The sequence below is a fragment of the Alexandromys fortis genome, unplaced genomic scaffold, assembly GCF_014885135.2.
Source record: "Alexandromys fortis isolate MF-2015 unplaced genomic scaffold, M_Fortis_MF-2015_v1.1 scaffold_224, whole genome shotgun sequence".
NCBI classification, from domain to species: Eukaryota; Metazoa; Chordata; class Mammalia; order Rodentia; family Cricetidae; genus Alexandromys; species Alexandromys fortis.
In genome coordinates, this window is record NW_026068104.1 from 97319 (window position 1) to 124702 (window position 27384).

At 34.8% G+C, this 27384-nt stretch overlaps 1 protein-coding gene across 1 annotated transcript in view; it reads left to right on the forward strand.

Moving 5' to 3' along the window:
* Znf280c (zinc finger protein 280C) overlaps nt 1–27384 on the forward strand; it is a 54430-nt gene that overhangs the window by 17042 nt on the left and 10004 nt on the right. The window contains exons 4-12 of the mRNA XM_050123961.1: nt 1559–1664; nt 5766–5933; nt 6068–6177; nt 11416–11636; nt 17097–17254; nt 17418–17518; nt 18122–18268; nt 22889–23020; nt 26882–27189. Coding sequence (XP_049979918.1) covers nt 1559–1664; nt 5766–5933; nt 6068–6177; nt 11416–11636; nt 17097–17254; nt 17418–17518; nt 18122–18268; nt 22889–23020; nt 26882–27189 — 1451 coding nt within the window. The remainder of the gene's footprint in view (nt 1–1558; nt 1665–5765; nt 5934–6067; nt 6178–11415; nt 11637–17096; nt 17255–17417; nt 17519–18121; nt 18269–22888; nt 23021–26881; nt 27190–27384) is intronic.

Consider the following 27384-nt stretch of genomic DNA (forward strand, 5'->3'; position numbering starts at 1 on the left):
AAAATAAAATAAAATAAAAATAAATAAATAAATAAAAAAAAGAAATCTTTAAAAAAAAAAAAAAAGACCAGTCTTCTCATAGTAAGTTCCAGACCAGGCTAGACTACAAAGTATGACTGTCTCACAAAACAAAATCACCCCCAAGTAGAGCAATAACAAATGACTTTTAATAGAAGTAAGAAATGGCAGTGATGTTTAACATTTGGAGGGAAACTGTTGATATGTGCAAATGTAATTTTTACATAATTCTTAGGACATCCCTATGAGGGAGGCTATTCCCAATTTATGGTTGAGGAGACTGAAACTCAGGGAGCCTAAATGATTATCCGAAGGCCAGCTGGTAACCAAGACATAGGATTTCAATCCATATTAGCCCAGGGGTTTATATACATATCTAATCATACATTTAAGTATATATCACTGCCTGGCTGTTTTAGGTAATTTCAGTATCTGTCTCCATAATTCTTATGTCTGTGTGTATTTATGCACACCATGTATGTGTTTTGTACCTACAAAAGTGAGAAAAGGATTCCAGATCCCCTAGAACTAGGGTTGTATTCAATTGTAAGCCTTTATGTGGTTCAGGTGTCAGGAACCACAGGTCCCCAGCAAGAGCAGAAAGTACTCTTATCCACTGAGACATTATCTCTCCAGTCCCTGTCTTTATAAGTTCCTAACAAACTAATGAGAAAATTTAGTGACAGAGCCAGTTATGGTGGCATATGGCTATATTCAGGAAACTGAGGCAGGAGGATGAAGAAGCCAGTCTGTTCTACATAGTCAGTCCCAGGCTATGCAAGATTATATTGGGAAACTGTTTTATTTCCTCTTTCTCGATTAAAAAAAGTAGTATTTAGTAAGAACAGAAAATTCGTCCAACTTAATTATCTCAGCTTGAAAGCATAAGACAAGCAAACAAAATATTTTGTATTATGAAAGTTAATATATCTGAAAGTTATTAGAAACAAGGAAATATGTTTTTATATTTTGATTTTTATTTTCTGTAGATAGTATAGTCTGTCATTCATGACCATATTTATACAGATTTAATGCCTATTCCTCATTTTTAACTGAATATTGTATTGAAAATATAGTTCTTTGTCATTCATTGTTTATCATGCTTAATAGTCTGTCAAACTTATGGAACTATTCCTTTTTTGTTGAACATACAGGTTTTTGTGTTTTGCTTTTATAAATGCTCTGTTTTCACTTCCTTAACACAAATTCTTAGAAGTAGAATGATTATATCAAGGAATAATGGGTTTTGAAAGCCTTTAGTAGATACTGCTAAAATGTTCTTGCCGAGAAGTTATACCAAAAAGGAAACCTTACCAGTATTATAACTTTTTTATTTTAACGCTTTATTTACACCTAATTTTAATTTTCCAAAGAAATTACAAAAATATTTAATAATGCCAATATGCTTTTCACGCAGTATGTGCTCATTTTAGCAGAGGGTAGTAATTACTTTTGTGCTTTCTAACTGATCTTTGTAGTACTAGCATACAATTCGGTTTACTTTTTTAATAACTAACAAAATAACTTTAACGTTTTACAGAGTTTTTCAAAGACTTCATCACAAGATGATCCAGGTGCTTCTATCTTACAGTTAGACTCAACCAAGGATAAACCATCCTACAGCATACTGAAAAGGAGTACAGAAGGTTTGATTTAGTATTTCTTCTTAAAATTCTATAAAAAGAGACTTTGTTACTGTTCATATAGAATTTTTATACAAGGGCTTGAAGATGGCTCAGCAGGTAAAGGTGCTTGCTGCTAAACTTGTAACCCAAGTTGGATCCCTGGAACCTACATAGTAAAAGTAGAGAATCGACTCCATGCCATCCACAGATGCACACTAAATAAACAAATTAATAAAGATTTAAAAAGCCAGAAAGATTGCTCAACAAAGGCAATTGCCAAGCTGATCTGAGTTTGATCTTTGAACCCACACAATAAGATGAGAGAACTGACTCGGGTAGGTTGTCCTCTAACCTCCACAGGTTCCGCAAGTACACCCACATGCATACACATACTTCTGAAATCAGTGCCTTCGTGTTATTTTTTGCATATAAGATGGAAATAGAGCTATCATTCCTGAATGCTTTAGATGTGCAATCTTATTTAATGGACTATCTCCTTTCTTTCTGTTAGTTTAGCTAGTGTGTGCTAATTTAGGTTTTTGGGTTTGGGTTTTTTTGGTTTTTTGTTTGTTTGGTTTTTTTTTTTTATTTTTATTTTTATTTTGAGACAGGGTTTCTCTGTATAGCCCTGGCTGTCTTATAACTAACTCTGTAGACCAGGCTGGCTGGTAATTTAGAGATCCACCTGCCTCTGCCTCTGCCTCCTGAGTGCTGGTATTAAAGATTTCGCCACCATCCCTGCCTGAGTTTATTCTCATTTAGAACTGCCTGTGAGCTATGAAATCTTAATATAGTTTCTGTAAGTCAGAGAAGTCTCCTGATGACTTAAATACTAGGTAAAATATATTTATTATTTGGCATGGCTTTAGTTTATTTTTTGGTAAACTTTCTATATAATAAAGGACATGTGAGATAGCTAAACATAATAGAGTGGTATAATAAAATGGCAGAACTAAAGAGATATAATATGCACATGATCAGTACCTAATATATATTCAGTGAAGGAATAGAAATTGGACAATTGAAATAAAATTCATTTAAAAAATTTTTTTCTGCCTTGACAAAATCTTAATGAATGTAAATAATATGATTGTAGAAGAATGTTACCTAGATAAAAAAGAAATTCTTTATAATGGAATAAAGTAGCTTCTCTATTAGCTAATTTGATATATTTCACTAGAAAGGAACATAATTATCTTTTGATTTTTATTTACTAATAAGTAGTATATTACATTTATCAAACCAAAGGAAAAGTTTTATAGTAATTTGAGTGTCACAGTATTTTCTCACTTTGCTAAATACTTCATTTGATATTAACCTATGTCCAGTTAGCAAAATAACCAAGAACCAAAATTGATAGGGAAATAAAATAGTTGTCTTAAATTTGATTTTACTAAGCACATGGTCTCATTCCTAGAACAAATCTCAATTTGTGAAGCTTCTAGAAGTTAAAGACTAACTCCTACTCACTATTTAAAGATCCTCCACTAAGTGTGGTGGCACACGTATGAAATTTATGAAATTCCACCAGGTGGGAAGTAGAGCCAGGAGGATCAGAAGTTCGAGGGCCAGTCTTAGCTGCTTAGCAAGTTCAAGGGCAGCATGAGCTACATAAATCCCTGTCTCGACAAAGGTTTTTAAACTGTAGAGAAGAGAGCTTTGTCCTGTATATTAAACACTGTTCTACAGATTTGTATAGGCTTTATCAAGTCACCTAACTTAATCTATGTCACTTTTCTCACATTGATTAAAATACTGATTTTATTTATTTTTTAGTTTTTTGAGATAGGATTTCTCTATAGCTTTGGAGCCTGTCCTTGAACTTGCTCTGTAGATCAGGCTGGCCTCGAACTCCCAGAGATTGCCTGTCTCTGCCTCCCAAATTCTGGGATTAAAGGTGTGCACCACTACTACCTGACTTTAAAATATTATTTTCTGTTTCTCACATAATACATTCATTCTCTGGACCTAATATGAGCCATTTGTAAATAATGTTATTCATCTTAGGATTTTATTGAGTTTGCAAAATTAAGAAAAGTGAAATTGTTTTATAAACTTTAAATGGTTTATTAAAGTTTATAATAATAACAACCACAAATATGTGATAACGTTTGAAGTCTAGGATGACCATGAAAACTTAGAGAAAATTAGATTTGAGCTTGAATTTGAAGAAGGGAAATAGGATTTTTTATGAGAATAAGTTTTTTGGTTTTTAGCCAGGCATGGTAGTGGTGCATGCCTTTATTCCCAGCAGAGACACACAGATTTCTATGAGTTCAAGGCTAGCGTGGTTTACATAGCAAAGTCCAGGACAGCCAGAACTACAAAGTGAGACTCCATCCCAAAAATTAATTTCAAAAATATTCTTTTTCATCAATTTATTCTCTGACAATTTCACACATTTTGTAATGCATTTTGGCCACACTCATTCCCCCCACCACCACCATACTCGTCCCACCTCCACCAACTCCCTAGTCCCCATTCCACTTTTTGTTTTTACTTTTCTTGTGTGACCCACTGGATTTAATTAGGGCCGCCTGCTCATTTTTATTTGTGTAAATAGGAAGACTTGAAAGTAGGGAATAGCAAAGATCAAAGCAATAAAAATAAATAACATGAAAGATCAGTATTTAAAACTCTTTAAGAGTAATTTTCTTTAATTTAGATAAGGCTGGTGAGATGCCTCAGCAGTTAAGAGCACTTGAGCTCAGTTCCCTGCATCCATGTCATGTCATGTCATGCAGCTCACAACCACCTGGAGCTCCAGCTCGAGGAGATCTGACACCTTCTTCTGAGCTCTGTAGACATGCATGTAGCATATCATCCCTAAGATGCACAAATACCAGTTCTGAGAGGTCTTGACACCTTCTTGTGTGCTCTGCAGACATGCATGTAGTTTATATTCCCTGAGATGCACAAACACCAGCTCTGAGAGATCTGACACCTCCTTCTGGGCACTGCAGACATGTATGTAATGTACATTCACAGAGATGCACAAACATACATGTGCATAAATATAATAAAAATAAATCCATCCTTAAAGGCTATATTAAAATGGTCTATTTTTATTACGTGATATATTGTATAATATTACCTAGTGCAAAATGCCAACATTTATTGATTATCCAGGTGACACAGGCATCTTAAACATTAAAGTAACGAAACCAAAGTCAGTCTCATGTGCTGGCAGTAATCATTCAGTAGCCATAGTCTCTAATAATGGGAAAAAGAATACCATCATCTCAAAGAATGAAACATCATAAATTTGACAAGAATATGTCTACTGCTTCTGTGAATGTACACTTGAGAACATTAAACTATGTGTGATTTTACAGCCTTTGTCACAGAATACAATTTATTTTGGATTATTTTATAAAATCACTTTTTCTGTTTCTGGCTGTTTCTCAAACAGATGCCATGGATTACCTAATCCTTTGGATGCTAAGACAATAGTGTTAAAACAAAACTATTTCTCCCAGTCGCAAAAGTCAAATAAAACATAAAAGGAAAGGCTCTGTCAGGATTCCCCATTATGTCTAATTAACTTGGTATAGTAGTTGGGTAACTATAGTTTTTTTTCATATGAATGACTTAAGCATTTTTGTTTCCATTTTCTACATAAGAAAGAAAACTTTGATTGGATAGCTCAAGATTTTTAAAACAACTATAAAGAATTCTCCTGGATTTTAGAATGAGTAATTTTTTTTAAGTTTAAATATCTTTAATCACCAGAACATAAGTTCATTTGTAAGGGAGTAGCTCAGAAAAAGTTATTTACCTTCTCTTTTCTCTCTTTTTTGTTATATTATTGTTGTTATTGTTGCTTTGGGTTTTGTGTGATTTATGCTTTTCTTTTTTTTTCCTTCAGCCTGCTTCCTTTAATGGATAGCTTTATTTGAAAGTATCCTTATAGTTTTCTTGCATAAAGTTTATTTTGTGAATCTGAAATATATATGAAGCTGCTTCCTTGTATAATTTCTGCTTTATGATTTTTTTTATTTAGGTTAGCTCCAAGGTGTTTTTACTATATTAAAATCTAAGGCTATTTTTATAGCAATTTAAATAAGTAATATTCTGTACTAAAGCATTTATAAATCTTTCCTGCTGTTCAAATCTTTGTAGGTATCGAACAAACTTCGTTAGGATTAAAACATCCTTCCACTTCCAAATTAAACAGTGTTAATCCAAAAAAGCCAAAGACCAATGAAAGCGTTTCTGAAACAAATTCTTCCTCTTCATCATCTTTAAATAAGTCTCCTTCCGAGGCTTCTTCCCAGGTTGTACTATCAAGTAAGTATGAAATCTCATGTAGAAAAATGTATTAGTTAGAAACCATTTTAATAATTGTGAGATGGATTTTTTAAAGATTTTTAAGCTTTTTAAAAGATCAGTTTTTACTCATAAAAGTCCTCAATTTATTTTAGATGAAAATACCTCATCAATTCAGGCTGAAACTGGAGCACCTTCATTAAGATCTTGTCCAAAGTGCAAAGTTAAGTTCAGTTTTTTGGATCCTTTGAAATGCCACATGAAGGTAAAATAGTGTCAAATTTTGAGTTTTCAAAATGTTTATAAATCCAAGAAATAGTAAGAGTAGTAGAGAGTGTTTGTCTATATATTTAAATAAAAACCTTTTATTGTCATTTTCATATGAATAAAAATTAATTTTCATAACGATTATACAAAATTTAAATTCTTCCCAATCATAAAATTATAAAAGTTCATCCTACATACACCATCGTATGTGATCATGTATACTCTATAGTATGTGTGCGTTGCTTTTTAATTTTAAATGAAAATTCATAAACCGTAATATTTTATTGACTAAATTGTGCCATTCTTTTTACTTCTCATAAAGCAGGTGTTTTATTAATCTAAAATATAACAAAATTTCCTTCTATTTTATACTTTTTTCCATGTTGTTATATTCGTTTCCTATTTTTCAATGGAAATTTTAGTTGTGTGTCTTAGTTTTCCACAGTTTCCTAATGAACCATTTCTTATGATATATACAAAATAGGATATATACAGTTATTAATGAATTATAGCTTTATATTGGTATTTCAAACTCCTGAACTTAGGTTTTAGATAAATTTGAAGCTACTAAAGTATGGGATTTAGAGGGATTACTATTAAAATATTTTATGAGATAATATGGTATTCTGTTGTATCTTTCTAAAGATAGTTCATTTTAGCTGGGCGGTGGTGGCGCAGGCCTTTAATCCCAGTACTCAGGAGGCAGAGGCAGGTGGATCTCTGTGAGTTCGAGGCCACTCTGGTCTACAAGAGCTAGTTCCAGGACAGGAATCAAAAGCTGCAGAGAAACCCTGTCTCGAAAAATCCAAAACAACAACAAAAAAAAGATAGTTCGTCTTCTCTTTGCCTGCCCCATGTAAATGGTAGTGAGTGAAGATGCAAGAAAAACAATAAGTAAGATAGGTGACATGGAAAAGAAGGATAGGGAGAATGCAAAGAAGCATCTTAGGAAAGATTCTGCTTACTGTTCCAAAGATATTTTTATTAAATCCCGCCCCTTGAGAAAAGTACAAGAGTAAGAATGAATTCCAACATTTCAAATGCAGTATCTAATCTGGGAACAAAACTGATCCTGGATGTTAATCCCTCTAAGTCCCTGAGCATGTAAGAATAGTGAAGCCAGTCTTACATCATCAGTACTTTGATATTTTACAATTCTATTTTGTATGTCTCTGTATCTTTTTCTCTGCGTGTGTTTCATAACTTCACTGACATTTTAAATAAAGTATCCTTTTGCCTTGTTTAATGCATTCTGGCCTAAATTCCATTTTAATTTATTTATATTGTTCATGTGTAAATGTGTAGGTATATGTCTGTGCAAATTTGTGTGTTTGTGTGTAAGTGTGCACTTCCCACCGTATACATGTAGAGGTCCAAGGACAACCTCAAGTTTTAGTCCTTGCTTTCCACCTTGTTTAAGACAGGGTCTCTTTGTTGGTGGGGGCTGTGTATGCCACATTCTCCAATCTCTGCCTCCCATCTTTTTTTTTTTTTTTTTTTTTTTTGGTTTTTCGAGACAGGGTTTCTCTGTGGTTTTGGAGCCTGTCCTGGAACTAGCTCTTGTAGCCCATCTTTATGTAGTAGTATAGTATTATAGGCGTGTGTTACCATGCCTGACCTTTCTAGGTTCTGGGGATCCAAAATCAGCTTTTCACCCATGTTCAGAAATGCTTTCCCCACTGAAGCATTTTCCTGGCCCTCATAATTCTTATTTTCCTATTTCCATTTGCTTGCTAAATAATTTATTTATTGCCTTATTTTTGAGACAGGGTTTCTCTATGTAGCCTTGACTGTTCTGGAACTTGTTATGTAGACCATGCTAGCCTTGAACTCAGAGATTTACTTGCCTCTATCTCCCAAGTGCTAGGATTAAAGGCATGCACTACCTCGCCCAGCTACTTGCTATGTACTTACTTTATCCTATTATTTTCAATATTTCCAAAGCCCTTTATTATTTATATATTTCTAATTTTTACCGGTGTTGCTTTTTCTTTCTAACCCTATGTGAAAACTACTTTTCTTTCAGGAGTTTAGTTAGATCTTTTTGCAGTCATTGATGTAAAAGATTTAACTGGTAGTATAGGTATGTGGGCATAAGTGAAACCATAAGCGCACACCAATTTCAGAAACCTCCACCTGTACATTTTGCATTTTCTGTGATAACAACAAAATCTATCCTGTTAGCAAATTTTTAAACATTCAATTCAGTGTTGTCAGCTATGCATATTAATGCTGTACATTAGATCTTTAGGGCCTATTTATCTTTTTTTTTTTTTTTTGATTTCGAGACAGGGCTTCTCCGTAGCTTTTGGTTCCTGTCCTGCTCTTGTAGTCCAGGCTGGCCTCGAACTCACACACAGAGATCCGCCTGTCTCTGCCTCCCGAGTGCTGGGATTAAAGGCGTGCGCCACCACCGCCCGGCTGGTCCTATTTATCTTAAATAACTAAACCTATATATCCATTGCCACTTTCCCAGATTATGACACTCAGCATTCTACTTTCTTTCTGTATTATTTAGACTACTGTATATTTCTCATGAAAATATAATCATGAAATACCCTGTTACTGACCTATTTCACTTATATAATGTCTTCCAGGTCTATCCATGTGGTTGGAATAAGTAGAATTCTCTGCTTTCTTAAGGCTGAATAATATTCCAAACTGTCTATTCATCATATTTTCTTTGTCATTTGTATTTTAGTTGATTTAGATTACTTTTGTATCTTGGCTATGAATAACTCTACAGTGAACTTGAGCCTGCAGATTTGTCTTGAAATCCCAAATTCACTTGTTTTGGATAAATACCCAGTATGGTATTGATGGATCATATAGTTATATTGTTTTTAGGAACGTCTGTATTTTTTCACATTGATTTTACTGTTTTGTATTTACGCCAAACAGTGTAAAAGAATTGACTTTCTCCACTTATCTTTTCTCTTTTAGATAGAACCATCCCAGTGAGGCAAAACCTCATTGTATTTTTGAGTTACTGATTTTGAGTGTTTTTTTTTCACATATCGTTCATTTTGTATGTCTTTTTAAAAAGAAATGTCTTTTCCTTTTTTGTTTTCCAAATCTTTATTAGAAAATTTAAGTAATGAAAACTAATGAAAGGTAAAAGGCATCACAATAAAACTAAAAGTGAAACTCAGTAGAAATAACTAAATGTGGAAATGGGGAAAAATAGAATATAACTATTTTAGTAGGGTTAGTGATCAGAAGAGGAAATAGATATAGAAAAAAGTTGAACAGCAATTCCTAATAGACTATCAGTTTATTATTCAGGGTTTTCTAAAGAACAGAACTGATAGGTGAGGAAAATATATATTCAGTTCAATAATATATTTAATATATATTAACATATACTAAAAAGTGTTTGTTAAAATGGCTTATGAGCTGTGGTTCAAGTAGTCCAACAGTGATTATCTCCTAAGGAAAAGGTCAAGGAGATCCGGTAGTTGTTCAATCCACTTCACTGAGTGTCTCTTATTAGGAGTTCTAAGCCTACCAAGTTGCCAGTTTGCATTCCAAATTGGAATCCCAAAAGACTGGGTTCTAACACCAGCAAAGGAACAACTCAGGAACGGGATCAGTAAACTTACCAGTGAGAGTGAAAGCAAGCAGGCAAAAAGCCAAAAAGTTTCTTTTGTTCTTTTATGTGAGATGCCACCAGGAGATATAACCTAGATTTAGGGTGGGTCTCACCTCAAATGATCCAACTGAGAAAAATCCCTCACAGGTGGGCCTAGATGCTTCGGTTTTAGCTAATTCTAGATTTAGTCATATTGGCAAGCAACGTTAGCCATCACAATAAGTAATGTAAAATTCTTTCATAAATGGCAAAATGCTAATCCAGTCAGCAATGACTTTATATATTAAATCCAGCATAGATAACATTTACTGAGATTTAATTATATGGTCATTTGTTTTTCTGAAAGTAATTTTTCTACTTTCATACATAAGTCCCTTTTCTACCATCTGATTATTTTTAAGTTGGTTTAAGATGTTTTTAGTATGGTTGTTATTGTTGTGCTACTGAATTATAAGAATTCTCACAGTTGTTTTCTTTTTTACTATTTATTTATTCATTGTCTTTTGTTTGTTTGTGTTCCGAGACAGTGTTTTTCTTTAATTTTGGAACCTGACCTAGAACTAGCTCTTGTTGACCAGGCTGGCCTCAAACTCACAGAGATCCACCTGCCTCTGTCTCCCAAGTGCTGGGATTAAAGGCGTGCGCCACCACCAACCAGTCACAGTTGTTTTCTAACACCTTAAATAAAAAGTTTAAATACTTAACAATTATAAGAATTCGAATTTGCTAACATTTTCTCCCATTTTATTTTGTTCTCGTTATTATTTTAATGTTTTTTTTTCATTTTATGTGTTTGGGTGCTTTGTTTTATGTATGTTTGTGCACTACTTAACTTGCCTAGTGCTCCTGGATGCTAGAAGCAGCATTGGCCCCCTCAGGACTACAGTTCCAGTCGTGTTGATGTGGGTGCTCAGAATTGAACCCCAGGTCCAATGTTCTTAACTGCTAAGCCACCTTTCCTCTCTGTTCCAGTTATTCTTAGAGAATCCTCCTAGAGAAATTCTACCACTGAAAATTATATATAATAAAAAATTAATTTTTTCCATTGAGAAAAGACTTACTAGTATCAGTTTAAATGAGATTCTGATTTTATTCAAAGTAAATTTCCCCCGTGAAATACTTAAGTATTATAGATAGGACACATTGAGATTTTGAGGATGTAACTGATAACTCTTTTCTTTGTGGGACATACTTTATGTTAGGAGAAGAACATACCAACTCTCCACATAAGTCTAGTTCCAACTATGCTTTGTTAAAATATTACTATGTCATTAGGTAATTAAGCATCATACATAAATGATATATGTGACTTTTAAGTTATATCTTGACATTAATATGAATGAAATCTATGATTTGTGTTCAAAAAGCAAATTAATAAGTCCTACTCTGAAAAGAAAAATTACAAGGTAATTTAAAGTTTTAAAAGTTTTCCATTTATTTTGGAAGCTATTTCATTAAAATGGTGTTTATTGTTGGAATTTTTGCAATTTATAAGGAAAGAAGCCAGTGGTTTTGGTGGATGTCTTCCCATATATCATATATTGCTAAGCATAGCTTTATATGATCTGAACCTACTGTAAATATAGAATAATGTCTGGTTTTTATAAGAAGTACAAATAAAACATACTATTTCTCTTCTTTTAGCGTTGCTGCCCAGACATGATAAATAACTTTCTGGAGACTGTTAAGTCAGAACATTCAACGACTGAAAACAAAGCTAACATTGGCTCGGATAAAGAAAAATTGATCATGCTAGTTAGTGATTTTTACTATGGAAGACATGAAGGAGCGGTTGAGGAAGATCTAAAGACTTACACAACTTTTAAATGCTTCAGTTGCTCAAAAGTTCTTAAAAATAATATTAGGTATGTAAATATTTCTTTGTTTGAAAATTAAGAAACAATAATTTGCATCTTGATCTTTTAGTATAAATACATTTTTCTTTGCTATCCTTAGGTAAACCATCATAATATTTCTGCTAAGAAAGGCTATTTGTTATGCTGAAAGTTGTACCAGGCTTTTCTTTTGGTCCACCAACCAGCTGCCAAATCATGACGAAGAGACGTATTAGTTTTGAATGTTCAACCCTAACTTAGGCTCTTTTCCAGCAAGCTCTTTTAACTTTAAATTAACCTGTTTCTCTTTACCTTTTGCCTCAGAGCTTTTTATCTTTTCTTTCCTTCTGTAAATCTTACTTTCACTGCTTGTGCCTGGCTGGCTGGTCCCAGGCATATCCCTTTTTCTCTTCTCTTTTTCCTGCCTCTTCCTTCCCTATTTACTCTCTGCCGGGAAGACCAGCCTATCCCTCTCCTGTCTAGCTGTTGGCCGTTCAGCTTTTTATTAGACCAATCAGGTGACTTAGGCAAGCAAAGTGAAACAGCCACACATCTTTTCATAATTAACAGCATACCTTTATGCAGTTAAAATAATAGTCTGCAGTATAAACGAATATAACACATCTTTGCCCAGTTAAAATAATATTCCACAAAAGAAAATTTTTATTTTGTCTTCTATTTCATAGTTTTATACCTGGGTCTACCCAGTTAGAATTTTTCAGATAGCTTAAGAAAACACAAGAGTATTTACTGTAACTTGGGGAAAATAACATATTTTCCACTTGTCTGAGTTACTTTCCTATTGCTGTGATAAAACACCATGGCCAAGGTTTTAATTTGAGCTTATTGTTTCAAGTGAAGCAGAGGTATGGTATCAGGAACAGCTGGGAACTCACATCTTTATCCACAAATAGGAGGCAGAAAGAGATCAAGACACTGAAAGTGACCGGAGTCTTTTGAAACCTCAAAGCCTGACTCTAGTGACACGTCCCTTATAACAAGGCATTTCTGAACAGTTCCTCCCTTTTGAAAACAAATATTCAAACATATGAGCCTGTCAGGTCCATTCTCTTCCTAGACACCACATTCCAATCTGTATTGGTCAGAGTTCTCTAAAGAAACATAACTGATAGCATGAATATATATATATATAAATATGTGTAGAGGGATTTGTTAGAGTAGCTTAACAGGCAGGCTGTGGTCCAAGTAGTTGTACAGTGGCTGTCTTTTGATGGAAAGGCCAAGGATTTGATAGTTGTTCGGTCTACAAGACTAGATGTCTCAGCAGTCCCCAGTCTGGTGTCAGAGTCCCAAGGAAGTCCTAGAGAGCTGCCAGTCTTCAGTCTTTGTTGAAATCTAGAAAAAGTAGGCGAAAAGCATAGTCTTCCTTCCTCTATAGCCTTTTATGTAGCTACCATCAGAAGGTGAGTCTTCTCACCTCAAATGATGGCAGTAAAGAAAATCCCTTACGGATCTTGCAGCCTGGGTTTTACTTAATCCAGATGTGATCAAATTGATAACCAAGATCAGTCACCACATCCCTACATTTATTTTCTCGTCGTGTTGAATCTTATATTTATTTACATAACAAGAACTACTTTATTCTGCCTAGTATCTTCCATGCTAGTCTTATTTTTCAATATTAGCTCGAATTTTTATTCTAGCTCATTTTTTTCAACTCATAATTTTCAGCATATTTACCTCAGGAAAAAAATTATTCATATTTAAATTATCTTCTTTAGAGAAGTTGTATACAACATGTCTGCTTTGGTTTTTTTTCTTTACAATTTTTATAACATATACAATGGAGTTCTAAAGTTTTTTTTTTTGAGACAGGTTCTTACTATATATCCAAATTCACTATGTAGACTAGGCTGGCCTTAAACTCAGAGCTGTACCTGCTTCTTCCTCCTGATTAATGGGGTTAAAGGTGTGTGCCACCATGCCTGGTTGAAATTCTAAAGATTTTGTAAGTTTTTATCTTAAAATTTAAGAGCTTATATTTTATTATCTGAATTATATGGCATGTTGAATATTTATCATCATAAGTAAGATAGTAATAAATCAAAATAAGACAATTGACTGAATTTTTTTCATTGGTTTTATAGCCTTGTATTTGTGGTAAATGACTTTGTTTTCCCAATTGGTGTGTGTATAATATTTTTCTTGATATTTATTGTTAATACTTCTAAGATTTTTCTAGAGGAAAAAAAGTTTGAGACAGGGTCTCTCTATTTAGTAGCTCTGGCTGTTGTGGAACTCATTATTGTATCTCAGGCTTGCCTCGAATACACAGCGATCCCCCTGCCTCCCAAGTGCTAGAACTAAAGGTTTTAAACCATGCCTGGATTAGAGAAAAAAATTTTGAGAGAGGGTCTCACTGTGTACCTATGACTAGTCTGGAACTCACTGTGTAAACTAGACTGGCCTTAAGACCACATAGCTCTGCCTGGCTCTGCTTTAATCCTGAATTAATGGTATGTACCACCATGCCCCCACTAGAATTTTTTTATAAATATAACCTAATATATTTCTTAAAGCCTGGTCTTTTATTCATTCTTTTATTCTATTCATATTTACTAAATTACTACTATTTGTAAGAATTGGGCTATGAGCTCTGTCAAATACAGACATGAGTCAGTAAAATCTTCACATAGCTTGTAGACTTTATAGACACATACAGTACAGCTTTAGGGAAACTAATAAAGTATGGGTTAGTAGCCCTTTTCTTACTGTTTTTATTGTTTGAGAATTTCCTATATGCATATAAAACATTTTGATCAATTCCACCCCATTTCTTTCCCCTACTTTTTACTCCCAAGGTCATTGTTTTTTTTCCCTTAAACCTACTGGGTCCACCTAGTACTGTTTGGTGTAGCAATGTAGGGCCATCCACTGGAGCATGAGCAATCTTTTAGGGACCACATTCCTGAAGAAAACTGACTCTTCTCTCCCACCAGCAGCCATTAATTGTCAGTAGTTTCTCGATTAGGAATGGGACTTCATGAACTCTTTCTCAATCCATGCTGAGATTTTGACTGGCTTGATCCTGTATAGGCCTTGTGCATACAGTCACAACTACTGTGAGTTCATGTGTGTAACAGTGCTAGTTTCCCAACATTTTATAATAAAATTGCTTAAATATTTAACAAGGATTACTTTTCAGAGTAACTTACAGACATCTACGAAAACCAAAAGAGTAGAGAAGATATTGTACTCTATGTATTTACATTGCTAAGCAATGGAACAGATGTGTTCACTTTAGGGAATACTGTCAGGCACACAGTAAAGGGAACATTTTAATTTACTCTCTCATTGGATCCAGTTACTTTTGTCAGTGCTAGATTTTGTTGTTGTAGCCATGCTGGTAGGCATCTGGTGATGCGAAATTGAGATGAGGAGGGTGGGCATTGGAACTGTGGTGTTCTTTGCAGTTTCCAGATGAATAATGGTGCTGAGAACCTTAAGCTCATCAGTGCCTACAACTGTCTTGTGAAATGCCCGTTAAATATTGCTTACTATTTCATTGGAGTATCTGTTTTTATGATATATTTTCAATTCTTTGTATACATATTTTGAGTTCTTTTTCACTTTTTCTAGAGTACAATTAATCCCCCCCCCCATGGAAACTGCTCTTTTGAAAAAAATCTTAAGTTTGCTCCCCTAAAATAATAGGTACATTCTATCAGGTTTGATTCAAAAAAAAATTCATTGCTTTAGACTTAACACTCAAACCTACATTATACCTTGAATTGTTTGTCTGCAGAGGAATAAAAAACTGACTCCTTCTAGATTCACATGATCCATCAGCATTCCCTGGGAAGTTGTGTCTCCAGTGCACTGCACACATGACCTTCTGTCATTACTCATAGGACTACATGTCTGTGGGTCTGTGTCTGACTGATGTCTGTTCTGTCTTCATCTACTTGCTTACTCTCTAGTTCACATATGTCTGTGGTGTGTGTGTGTGTCTGGTCAGACACTGACAGGAAATCCTTCCTAAGTTGCTCTCACCTTCATTCATTGAGGCAGGGTCTCTCAGTTGCACACAGTGCCCATCATTTAATCTAGTGTATCTAGTTGCCTTATTCTGGGGATCTGCAGTCTCTGCCTTTCCTGACCTGAAATGAGAATGTGAGACTGCATATGACTTATCATGTGTTACGTGGTGATTTCAGGATTTATTTGATATGCTTTAGATATTCATCATAATCCTGAGACATGAATATTATTAGTCTAATTTCATAGCTAAAGAGCCTGAGGCATTGGGGGGTTGAGTAACTTGAGAAGAGAGCACAGAAACTGAACTGTGCAATGCCAATAATCCCAGTACCTAGGATGCTGAGACTGTATGATTGTGAAACCATCCTGGGCTACCTAGAAACCCTGACTCTAAAAAAGTAGATATTGTAGAATGTAATTATAGCCAGGTATAAAGAACAGTGTTTTGAAGCCTGTAATCCCAGCACTCAGAAGGTAGAGGCAGGAGGATCAGAATTTCAACACAGGCATCAGCTATGTAATAAATTCAAGGCCAGTTTGGGCTACATGAGACTTTGTCTCAACAAACAGAAATAAAGAGTGCTTTGGTAGTGGTGTGAATAGGAGATGAATGATCAAAACCTCCGAGATGATTGGTTCTCTAAACTGATAAGATTATTACTCAATTATAGCATGGTTTTTATAGAAACTCATAGTGATTTGTTATAGTCAACCTAATCTTAAAATTGCTTTTGATTGTTGTTTCTCTTACTTCCTACCTTAGCCTCCCTAGCTCTACGATTACAGCTGTGAGCCGCCACATACACCAAAGTGTTTTGATTGATTGAGTTAAATTCAGTTTGGTAAAGGCTTTAAAATAGGTTTGCCCATTTATATCATAAGCTTTGTCATGGAAAGGCAAAGTTCCTTCTCATAAGAAGCCCATTTATGAGAATGTAAAACTAAGCAAATGGAAGGTGTTACAAAGATTTAACACACTGCAAGAAAAATAATACTTTCTGCATTATAATTTTTGACATTGTGACAGATATCTAAGAGAAACAGTTTAAGGAAGAAAGAATTGTTTTCTTCATGGTTTCAGAGGTTCCAGTCCATGATTAGCTGGTGCCTGTTGCAAGGCAGAATCAACATGGAGGAAGGATATAGTGAAGGAAAGTCATTTATCTTGGTAATTAAGAGGCATAGGAAGTGCCAGGGGCAAGGTCCCTCATTTTAGGGTCTGCAGCCAATGATCTACTTCCCTCAGCTAGGTCCTGCCTTCCAGTGATGCCGTTTTATTACGACTACACCACTGAATTAATACATTGATTAGATCAGAGCCTTCAGGATCCAGTCACTTCCCAAAAAGCTGACTCTAAGGACATAAATATAATATCTTGAATTGCAGCCATGCAACTACATTTTAAAATTTTTAGGATCAGATAATTATTTGTGAACTTTTTGTTGTTATAAATCTGCATTTTGCACCTATTTTACTCTGATTTCTAGGTTCATGAACCACATGAAACATCACTTGGAGCATGAAAAACAGAACAGTGAGTCCTGGGAAAGCCATACCACATGCCAGCACTGCTATCGGCAGTATCCCAACCCCTTTCAGCTACAGTGCCACATTGAAAGTACACACACTCCTCATGATTTTTCTAGTAAGTAACAGTTTTAATGAATTTGATTATCTGATTATTAGGGAACCTGTTTCTTTTACTACTCATAGTAGTAGTGTTACTGTATTATTTGATGTTTTGATTTATACAAAATGAATCTTGTTTTCATATGCATGTGAAAATGGTATTTTTTTTTCTCTTTCAGCTATTTGTAAAATCTGTGAATTGTCATTTGAAACAGAGCATATGCTTTTACAACATATGAAGGACACTCATAAGCCTGGTGAAATGCCATATATTTGCCAGGTATACACATTTATTGTATACTTCAGTGTTTGTTCAGTGTCTGCATGCCATTAAATAGTATTGTTTCCTTTTATTTCTGAAGCATTTAAATAAAATTAATTAATATACTAAAATTGAAAAACCTCTGTTTAGTGAGATTTCCATTTGTTGGGAATTGTTCATACATGGGTATAATGGGCTAGATTTGGCCTTCTTGGCCATAGTTCTCTGACTACTGTAATCGAAATTGTCCAACTAGAGAATGACAAAGATGGGCTTATCATACAGGGAAGAATACAGATGTTTTGGAAAATAGGAAATATTTGAGAACTAAATATCTTTAGACCAGTGGTTTTTCAGAATTTGAAGTGACTTCCGGTATTAAGACAGCAACATAAAAATATACTGTCTCTGGCTTAGCCTGAAAAAAGAATAAGTGGGATCAGTGCTTAAAAATTTAAGTCAACATAAGGGATGATCGATCTGCAAAGAGGAATAAAATCTATGTTTTAAAATATCCCTAGTGCAGAATGTTTTTCTAAACCAATGATATGTCACTGCTAATGTGATGTAAATTATATGCAAATTATAAAATTTTATATTGAGCTTAAACTTTATTTCTAGGTTTGCCAGTTTAGATCATCAATATTTTCTGATGTAGAAACTCACTTTCGATCATCCCATGAGAACACTAAGAACTTGCTGTGTCCATTTTGTCTCAAAGTTAGTAGAATGGCAACCCCTTATATGAATCATTACATGAAACATCAGGTGAGATTTAAACTTACTTTCTTCATATTGTTTTATGGAAAAGATATACAGACTTAGAACATTCATTAAATTTATTCCTAGAAGACAAAATTGTTCCAAACGACGTTTGACAGCTTATGCTGATTTATGAAACATTCACTTCTTTTTCTTTCTCATTTTCAGGTAATTCTAAGGTCCATAATCTGAACTTTCTGAAAGCTGTCACTAGAAATAGGAACCACAGAATGGGGGGGGGAGTAAATGAATGGAATATATAAGTTGCATATTTTGGCATCCCAGATTGCTAGGCATTGTGTCTTGTGGGTAATTTTGAAGAGCATAGGAAAGGATTTTAACTGAGAAAGCGTAGACTTACAACCTTATGATTTTGCTTTTCTTCAAATCTTTCCACTTACTAGTCCATTTTTTGTTGCTGTTATGAGAAGACAAGTAATTGTCATCAGTGACCCAGGGTGGTTTCTAGTGGTAGCTGCTAAAAGAGGAAACAGTTGTGACTCTTATTACCAGATTTATAAACTGTGTCAGGAAACTATACTTAGGTTGTGACTTGCTTCCTACATGACTTTTGCTAGTTGTACTTTATAATTTCTAAGATACCAGTATCAGTGCTTGCTCCTCTCTTGAGTTCTGATTTTGTATTCACCTAGTCTTTCTTTTCTTTTCTTTCTTTGTTGTTTGTTTGTTTGTTTGTTTGTTTAGAGACAGGGTTTCTCTGTAGTTTTGGAGCCTGTCCTGGAACTAGCAATTATAGACCAGACTGGCCTCGAACTCAGAAATCCACCTGCCTGTCTCCCAAGTGCTGGGATTAAGGACACGTACCACCACTGCCCAGCCTCACCTAGTCTTTATATATCTCCTCCTTCCCTACTACCTTCCTCTTTCTCACCTGTCCCTTTATTCTTAGTTCCTTTATTCCACTAGACAGTTTCATTTCTCTTTTTAGTACTTAGTTCTGGATGGATTAATACAACTCTGGTCTAAGAGAGTGCTTTGAGGTTGGTGTCTGGTATTCTTGATCCTTAATCTTTTTCTTTATTCTTTCACTGTAATAAACAAAACTGGCTGAATCAGCAAACCTGGGATACTTATGGAAATCATTGATATCCTATGAGTACTCTCTTCGTCTATTTAGGCATCTGTACCACTATAATGAACTGGATCAAATAATAAATATTTATTTCTCACAGTTCTAAAGGAGGGAAAATTGAAAATCAAGGCACCAAAAGAATTGGGTCTGGCAAGGGCCTGCTTCTTGATTCACAGATGCCCGTGTTCTCACCGTGTCCTCACATGGCAGAAGGGGCAAAACAGCTCTTTTATAAGGACACTATCCCACTGCCTCCCTGATCTAATTGCCTTCTGAACATTCTGCCTCCCAGTGACGTTACATTGGAGCTCAGGAATTCCATATAAGAATTCATATAAGAAAGATGACATTCATTAAGTTTAGTATACCTAAGAGGTAGACATTCAACAGGAAAGAGAAAAAAATCTTTTCATAAGGCTTATCATGTATTTCTCAGATATTTTCAGTTTGAAAGTCAGAGATGAGCAGTTTTAGTCTTGTAATGGAAATTACATTATTAATACACTAACAATTATTGAATTTGTAGTTTGTTATTATTTGTTAAGATTTTTTTTGTATGTAACATTTTCCTAAAAGGAATATAATTTTAGGAATATTAGTTTGCATAATGTTTAAGAAATACTAAAGTTTTTAGATATGCTAAATATTTTCCTTAATTTCTTAGTAGTAAAATTACCAACTACTAATCATTTGCTTTATAATAACAGTGATGCTTTTATGTCCATTTTATTTAACAGCTATCCTATGAAGTAGGTATATGATCGTTTCCATTTTATAAAAGGGAAAACGGGCTGGAGAGCTGGCTCAGTGATTAAGAGCACTGGCTGCTCTTCCAGAGGTCCTTAGTTCAATTCCCAGCAATCACATGGGGTGGCTCACAACCACCTTCAGTGGGATCTGATGCCCTCTTATGGCATAAAGGTATACATGCAGATAGAATATTCATACATAAAATAAATAAATAAATTTTTTAAAAAGAAGGGAAAACAAAGCTTTATAGGGAATAATTTGACCAATATCACATTCTCCAACAAATGGCAGCTAAAAGTTGATTCAGAGCCTAAACTTTATCACTGACTCAAAATCCACAATAATAGGTAGGAAGGCAGAGATTACAGAAAATTAATATTACTCTTGAAAATCCTTTAAATTCATCAAACAGTATAGTGGCTTGTCAAATTTCAGTACAGGGAACCTTTTGTGTTTCTTTTTTTAACCTTTGTAATATATCACTGTCTCTTTGGTTGGATATCATGGTATTCCTGTATCCTCATCAACCTTAGTACCTTGCAACATACATACACATGAAAGACATTGAAAATTTAAGTTTAGTTAATTTTAATATTAGATTAATATCTCTAACACAGGCCTCTAAGAAAATCTACTCTGAATGGAATAACAGGCATTTTAAACTCAATGAATTGTGTTCTGTGCTTATGTGTATTTTTCCGTTCTCTTGCTGCCTAACTTGCTATTTATTTAACAAATAATTTATAGCATATAAATATTAGGAATGCTAAAGTGAGAAAAGCAGCCTCTGCCCTCTGAAATTTGTACTATAATGTGGAAAGGTGTGTGTGTGTGTGTGTGTGTGTGTGTGTGTGTGTGTAATTTACATACGTACCAGTTAGTAGTAAATACAGTGGGAAGAAAGTGCAGGTGGATTAGGATTTCTAGATCTTTTGTGAAGTGGTGGGTGCTCTTTTTTACATTTTTTGGTCAAAAAAGGCCTCTCCTGAGGGGATAAGGCAATATATAATATGGCCATCAGAAAGAGAATATATTCTAAACATATATTTTTTATGTTTTAAAATATTTTAAATAGATTAGATATTTTAAATAGATTAGATATTTAAATAGATTAAAATATTTTAAGTAGATTAGATAGTGAGGTGAGCATATATTTGGGATGTTGAAGGAATAGCAACAGTGTTAATATGGCTAAAGCACAGTAAAGAAGCAGTAAGGCCAGGTGTGACTCACACCTTTAATTCCAGCGCTTGAGAGGCAGAGGCTGGCAGGTCTCTGAGTTTGAGGCCATTCGGGTCTACAGAAAAAGTTCCAGGACAGCCAAGGCTACACAGAGAAATTAAGTCTCAAAAAACCAAGGAAGGGAGGGGGGGAGGGGAAGGGACAGGAAAGGAAAGGAAGGGAAGACAGCAGTAGGAAAGTAGTAGCTGAGGATGTGGTGATGGAAGATGGGAGTCAAGCCAGATGAAGTAAGGCCTTGTGTGCCAGAGTCAGGATTCCTGAGAGTAAATGAAAAGTCATCAAAGGACTCTTTTGTTTTGTTTTTTTTCGAGACAGGGTTTCTCTGTGTTGCTTTGGCACCTGTCCCTCCTCGAACTGTTAGCTTTTGTAGACCAGGCTGACCTCAAACTCACAGAGATCTGCCGTTTTCTGCCACCAAAGGATTTAAGCAACTGAGAAATGTATGATTTTAAGGTCACCCTAGCAGCTGTGGAAAGGAATGACCATACTAGGCGTTAAAAGATAGAAACAAGGAGAAGATAGGAACCTTTTTCAGAGTTCACACGTGGCTTTTACTAGTATGGATGGTAGCAGTGGTTGGAAGTAATGAAAAAATAGAAAGATAAGTGATTTAAACATATTGCCAATAACTTACAGGTTGTATTAATGTGTAAGAAAGAGGAGTTAAGAGTGACCAAGTCTGGTGTTTGTTATGAGCTACTGTAAGAATTGAATTTTCATATACTGAGACATTAGAAAAATATGGAAGGAATAAATTTTTAAGTGTATAATAATTTTTGAATTATTATTTCCACTTCCTTTTCCTCTCTCCAACCCTTCCCATAACCCCTCTCCTCTTGTTCTCTCTCATTGATATCCTATTTTTCTTTACTTGTTGTTACACACACAAACATACACATGCACACCCCTAAATATATAACCTGCTCTAACCATATAATGTTACCTGTATGTATATGATCTAAGGATTGCTCATGTGATACTGGATAACAATGGGGGACCCTTTCATGATACTTTTACATGGAAGCATATAGTGTTGTGTTTCATTTTGTACATGAAAGAGAAGTTACTATTTCCTAGAGAATATATATATTTGAATCAGTGATATATGAAAATGCTTGCCTATTCTACATGAAATCCTAGAATTCATCTCCAATACTTCAAAAATGAATGAATGAATGGCTCCATATAGCCCAGTGATAGCATAAAGGCTTAAATATGATCCCTAGCACCAAAAAGGAAAAAAAAAGAATATTTTGGCATTATCTATGATGGGAGATGGTAAAATGGTTGCTTTTAAAATTTTAGAGATGTAAGTCAAAGAGAAATTTCAGGTCTCAGGGTTTGTGGTCGGTAGTTGTTAGTGACTCTAGAATGTGGTGGTACATACCTGTAATCCTAGCACTTGGGTGCTGAAACAGGAGGATCATAAGAAACCAACAAAGTATAACACAGAGCTTTCAACAGCAGATGGGGTATATAGTGAGACTTTTCTCATAAAAGAAAACAATTTTAATATCATTTCTAATAATTTTTATAAACAGAATAAAGGAATTTATCGTTGCCAAAAATGCAGACTACAATTTTTGACCTGCAAGGAGAAAACAGATCATAAGTTAGAACATCGCACATTTATAAAGCCTAAAGGACTAGAAGGATTGCCTCCTGGAACAAAAGTGAGTATTAAATATGTTGTATCCTAGTATTTTGTCTAGTAAAATCCTTGACTGGCGGTGGTAGCGCAGGCCTTTAATCCCAACACTCAGGAGGCAGAGACAGAGATGGGCGGGTCTCTGTGAGTTCAAGGTCAGCATGGTCTACAGAGTGAGTGCCCTGACAGGCTCCAAAGCTACAGAGAAACCCTGTCTCAAAAAATAAACAAGTAAATAAGTAAATAAAACCCTTGACTGGTTATAGTGGTGCATGCTTTTAATCCTACCACACAGTATGCGGAAGAAGCAGGTGGATCTGAGTTCAAAGATAACCTGATCTACATAGTGAGTTCCAGAACAGTGTGACTCTGTCTCAGAAAGGGGGTGGGGGAATAAAGAAAGGGAAAAAAAACTCCTGTCTGGGTATTGAATATAATATAAAAATATTGTCTACTTTTATTAAGAACTAAAGTTAAAATTTTGTTACATTTTTTAGTGTGTGAGTGTGTGTTATATTAATACCTGGGCATCAGATACCCTGGGGTTGCAAGTAGTGAGCTGCCACCCTACATGGATTATGGATTCTGGAAACCAAACTCAGGTACTCTGCAAGAGTATCAAGTGTTAAGAACTGCTGAGTTTTTTATCTCTTCAGCCAGGTTTCATTATTCTTACGCTTGAAAAGTAAAACTTCTGACTGTTGTTCGAGTTGATTTACAGGTGCCTTGTTGAAGTGACATTCCTTTGTTGTAGGCTGAGTCACTAAGTGGTTGTACTGTTCTGTAGGCTTTTTATTTATTACATGTCTCTACTGCTAGACTACAAAAGCATTTGAGACTGGGAGTCACATTTAATTTATCTTTGTAGTCCAAGCATCTATCATAGCGACTTGAATATTATGGTGTTGAAGTTGATGTTACTGAATCTACTTACAGAGAAACAGGTTCTTTTCCTGAATGACATTACTGTTTTTTTAAGGTTTATTTTTTGTGTATACAGTGTTCTGTCTGCATATATGCCTGCAGGCCAGAAGAGGGCGCCATATCTCATTACAGGTGGTTATGAGCCACCGTGTGGTTGCTGGAATTGAACTCAGGACCTCTGGAAGTGCAGTCAATGCTCTTAACCTCTGAGCCATCTCTAGCCCCAACATCACCGTTTTCAGTGAATAAACATACATTTGACTATAAATTTAGTTCTCTATGTTAGTTCACCATACTTTTTCTCTGGTTTCTTTATGTAAAGTTTGCTCCCAAATATTTGGTCTGGCACATGGATGGATAATACAAAATTAAATTATTCCCAAGCTTTCATGTTTGGCTTTTAGCACATACTTTTGTGAGTGTATCTGCTATTAGAATTACCTAAAATAATACAGAGCAATTGCTGTGAACATCTAGAGTAAGAAAAGCATTTCAGTGTAACTTCTTGCAACCCATTTATCCCGTGTTGAGACTAAACATGGAGAATACTAATATAAACATTGCAAAGCTCTCATATTTTCCATATTGTAATACAGTGGTAGTAATAATAATACCCATGTCCTTTTTTTATACATTCTAATTTATCCAGTCAGCAATCCAACAAGACAGGAGAGTGAGTTAGTATTATCCCTGTATTAGAGATAAAGAGAATTAATTAGATGGAATCAATTATTTACTTAAAATTACAGGAAGAGTTGAAAAATGCATTCTTTAGATGCTCATAGTTTACATTAACTTCTAATTATCTATTAATATCTCTTTACATATAAATGTTACCAATATAAAATTATAATATTTCAATAGCAAATAAACATTTAACTAAATTTCATTTAACTGGTAAGAACATTTAAAATAAATGGGAAACTGGGCCAGTGAATAAAGGTACTTGCCTCCCAACAATGCAAGTCTGATTATCTGATTTCAATTCATAGAACCCATATAGAGATAAAAAGAATCAATTCCAGAGTTTTTCTTTGACCTCTACATATGCACCAAGTATACACACACACTACAAAAAGTAGAGTAAATGGAAAGTATATCTAGTTGCATCTTATGGTTTACTCCTTTAAATAATAATATTTGGCTTTTTGAGTCATACTGATTTTTTTGTAATAGCTTATTTAGAATATAATTCATGTACCAGACATTTTTTTCCATTGAAAGTGCTCGGTTCAGTGGTTTTATTAATATTCAGAGTTGTTAAAACACCATCTCATGCAATTTTGGACCATTTGCATTATCAGTAAAAGGAACTCTACATCCATTAACAGTGGCTGTGTTCTAGCACCACTCAAAGCAAGATAGAATCTCTTCCCTATGAATTTTCTCATTTTGAGAAGTCCATGTAAAGGAAATAAATACAATATACAGTCTTTGAGGATTTATTTTATTTGCCTCATCTGTCTTGTAGCATGTTCCAGTGCTTCATTCCTTCCATGATTGACCATATTTCATTGTGTGTATATTTTCATTCATCAGTTGGTGGTATTTGAGTTTTTTAGATTGTGCAATGATGCTATAAATATTTTTGTAAAAGTTTTTGTGCAAGCATATGTTTTCATTTTCTTAGGAATGTACCTAGGAGTAGAATTATGGGCTCCTTTGCTAAGGCTTAAATTTAGTGTTTATATCTTCTTTGAAGAGATGCCTGTTTGTCTATTTTGTTATTTGCTTATGCTTGGGATGGCATATTTAACAAGTCATTGACTGGGCTGGAGAGATGACTCAGCAGTTAAGAACACTGAGTGTTCTTCTAGAGGACCCAGGTTCAATTCACAGCACCCACATGGCAGCTAACAACTGTCTGTAACTCCAAAACCTGACACCCTCACACAGATATATATCCAGGCAAAATGTCAATGCATATAAAATAAAAATAAATTTTTAAAAACTTCATTGCCTGCAGGCATGGTGGTGCCTTTAATTCCATCACACATGGGAGGCAGAGGCAGGGGGATGTCTATGAGTTTCCAGCCTGGTCTATATAGTAAGTTCCAGAACAGTCAATGCTATATAGAGAGACCCTCTCTCAAAAAAAATAAATAAAAAATAAAAAGTAGAAGAGAATTTATTTCTGTATTTTCTTCTGAGAGTTTTGTAATTTTAACACTTGAGACTTGGTCCTTGATATATGTTAAGTTCATTTTTTTATGTTTAATATGAAGTAAGGGTTCTAATTCATCCTTCTACATGTGAATGTCAGTTTTTACATCACTGTTAAAATGTTGAAAGAACTGTCATTCCTGCCTTTAATTGTTTTGGCACTCTTGTAAAACAAAGCATTTGATCACAAATGTGAGGGCTTGGGCTGCCTGGAGAGATGGCTCAGTGGGTAAAATACTTGTACAAATGGGAAAACTGAAGTTTTGGAGCCGTAGCAATCTCTAAAATAAATGTGGGTAGATGTGGTGGCCCAACTATAGTCCCAGAATGTGGGGGATGGAGGGAATACAGGGGATTCTGGGTGCAAGCCAGCTAGCTAGACTAGCCAAACTGTGTTTAAGCAAAGAGGCCCTGCGAAAGCAATTGAGGAAGACACCTAGTATCAAACTTCAGGCCTCCATATACACAAATGTGTGCATCCACACACACGAACATATTTACACATATTAGATAACTAAATGTGAACCCTTACAGGCAGTGTTTTTTGTTTTGTTTTTAAAGATTTATTCTATTTACTTACTTATGTATACAGTATTCTGCCTGTAGGCCAGAAGAGGGCACCAGATCTAATTACAGATGGTTGTGAGGCACCATATGGTTTCTGGAAATTGAACCCCAGTCCTTTGGAAGAACAGAGTTGCCAGTGCTCTTAACCTCTGAGTCATCTCTCCAACCCACAGGTAGTGTTTTTAATGCCACTTTAATAATCTAAAAATACATCCTGCCTTTGTTTTCATAGGTTACTATTCGAGCTTCGTTTGGATCTGCTCAATCAAGATCATCAAGTCCACCTTCTAGTTCTATTCCTAGCACTTCTCTTCAAGTCGCAGCTCCAGAGTCTAAAAGTACACCTACTAAAATCAACACAAAAGTATTTGCAAATAAAAGGAAGACAACTAAATGTCAGGCAGTCTTAACTGCGACATGTAAACCCAATTCAAGTAAACCAGGTACAGGTGCAACTAAATCCAAAGCCAAGTCCTCCTCCAAGCAAAAGAAGCAGCGCACCAGGAAAAACAAATTCAGTATTGCTCTGAAGAATTTGAGGTACTGTCTTTATCCATTATATGATACTAACTTAATCTCAGAAGTTAGATGCTTTGTTTTAATGACTTACCATGTCACATAACCTTCCTCTACACTTTAATTATAAAATCTAAGCAGATAAGAAAATGGTACATATTTACAACTATCAAGTAGAATTTAAACTGCTGTGTTATGATTTTAATTTTTTTCATTAGT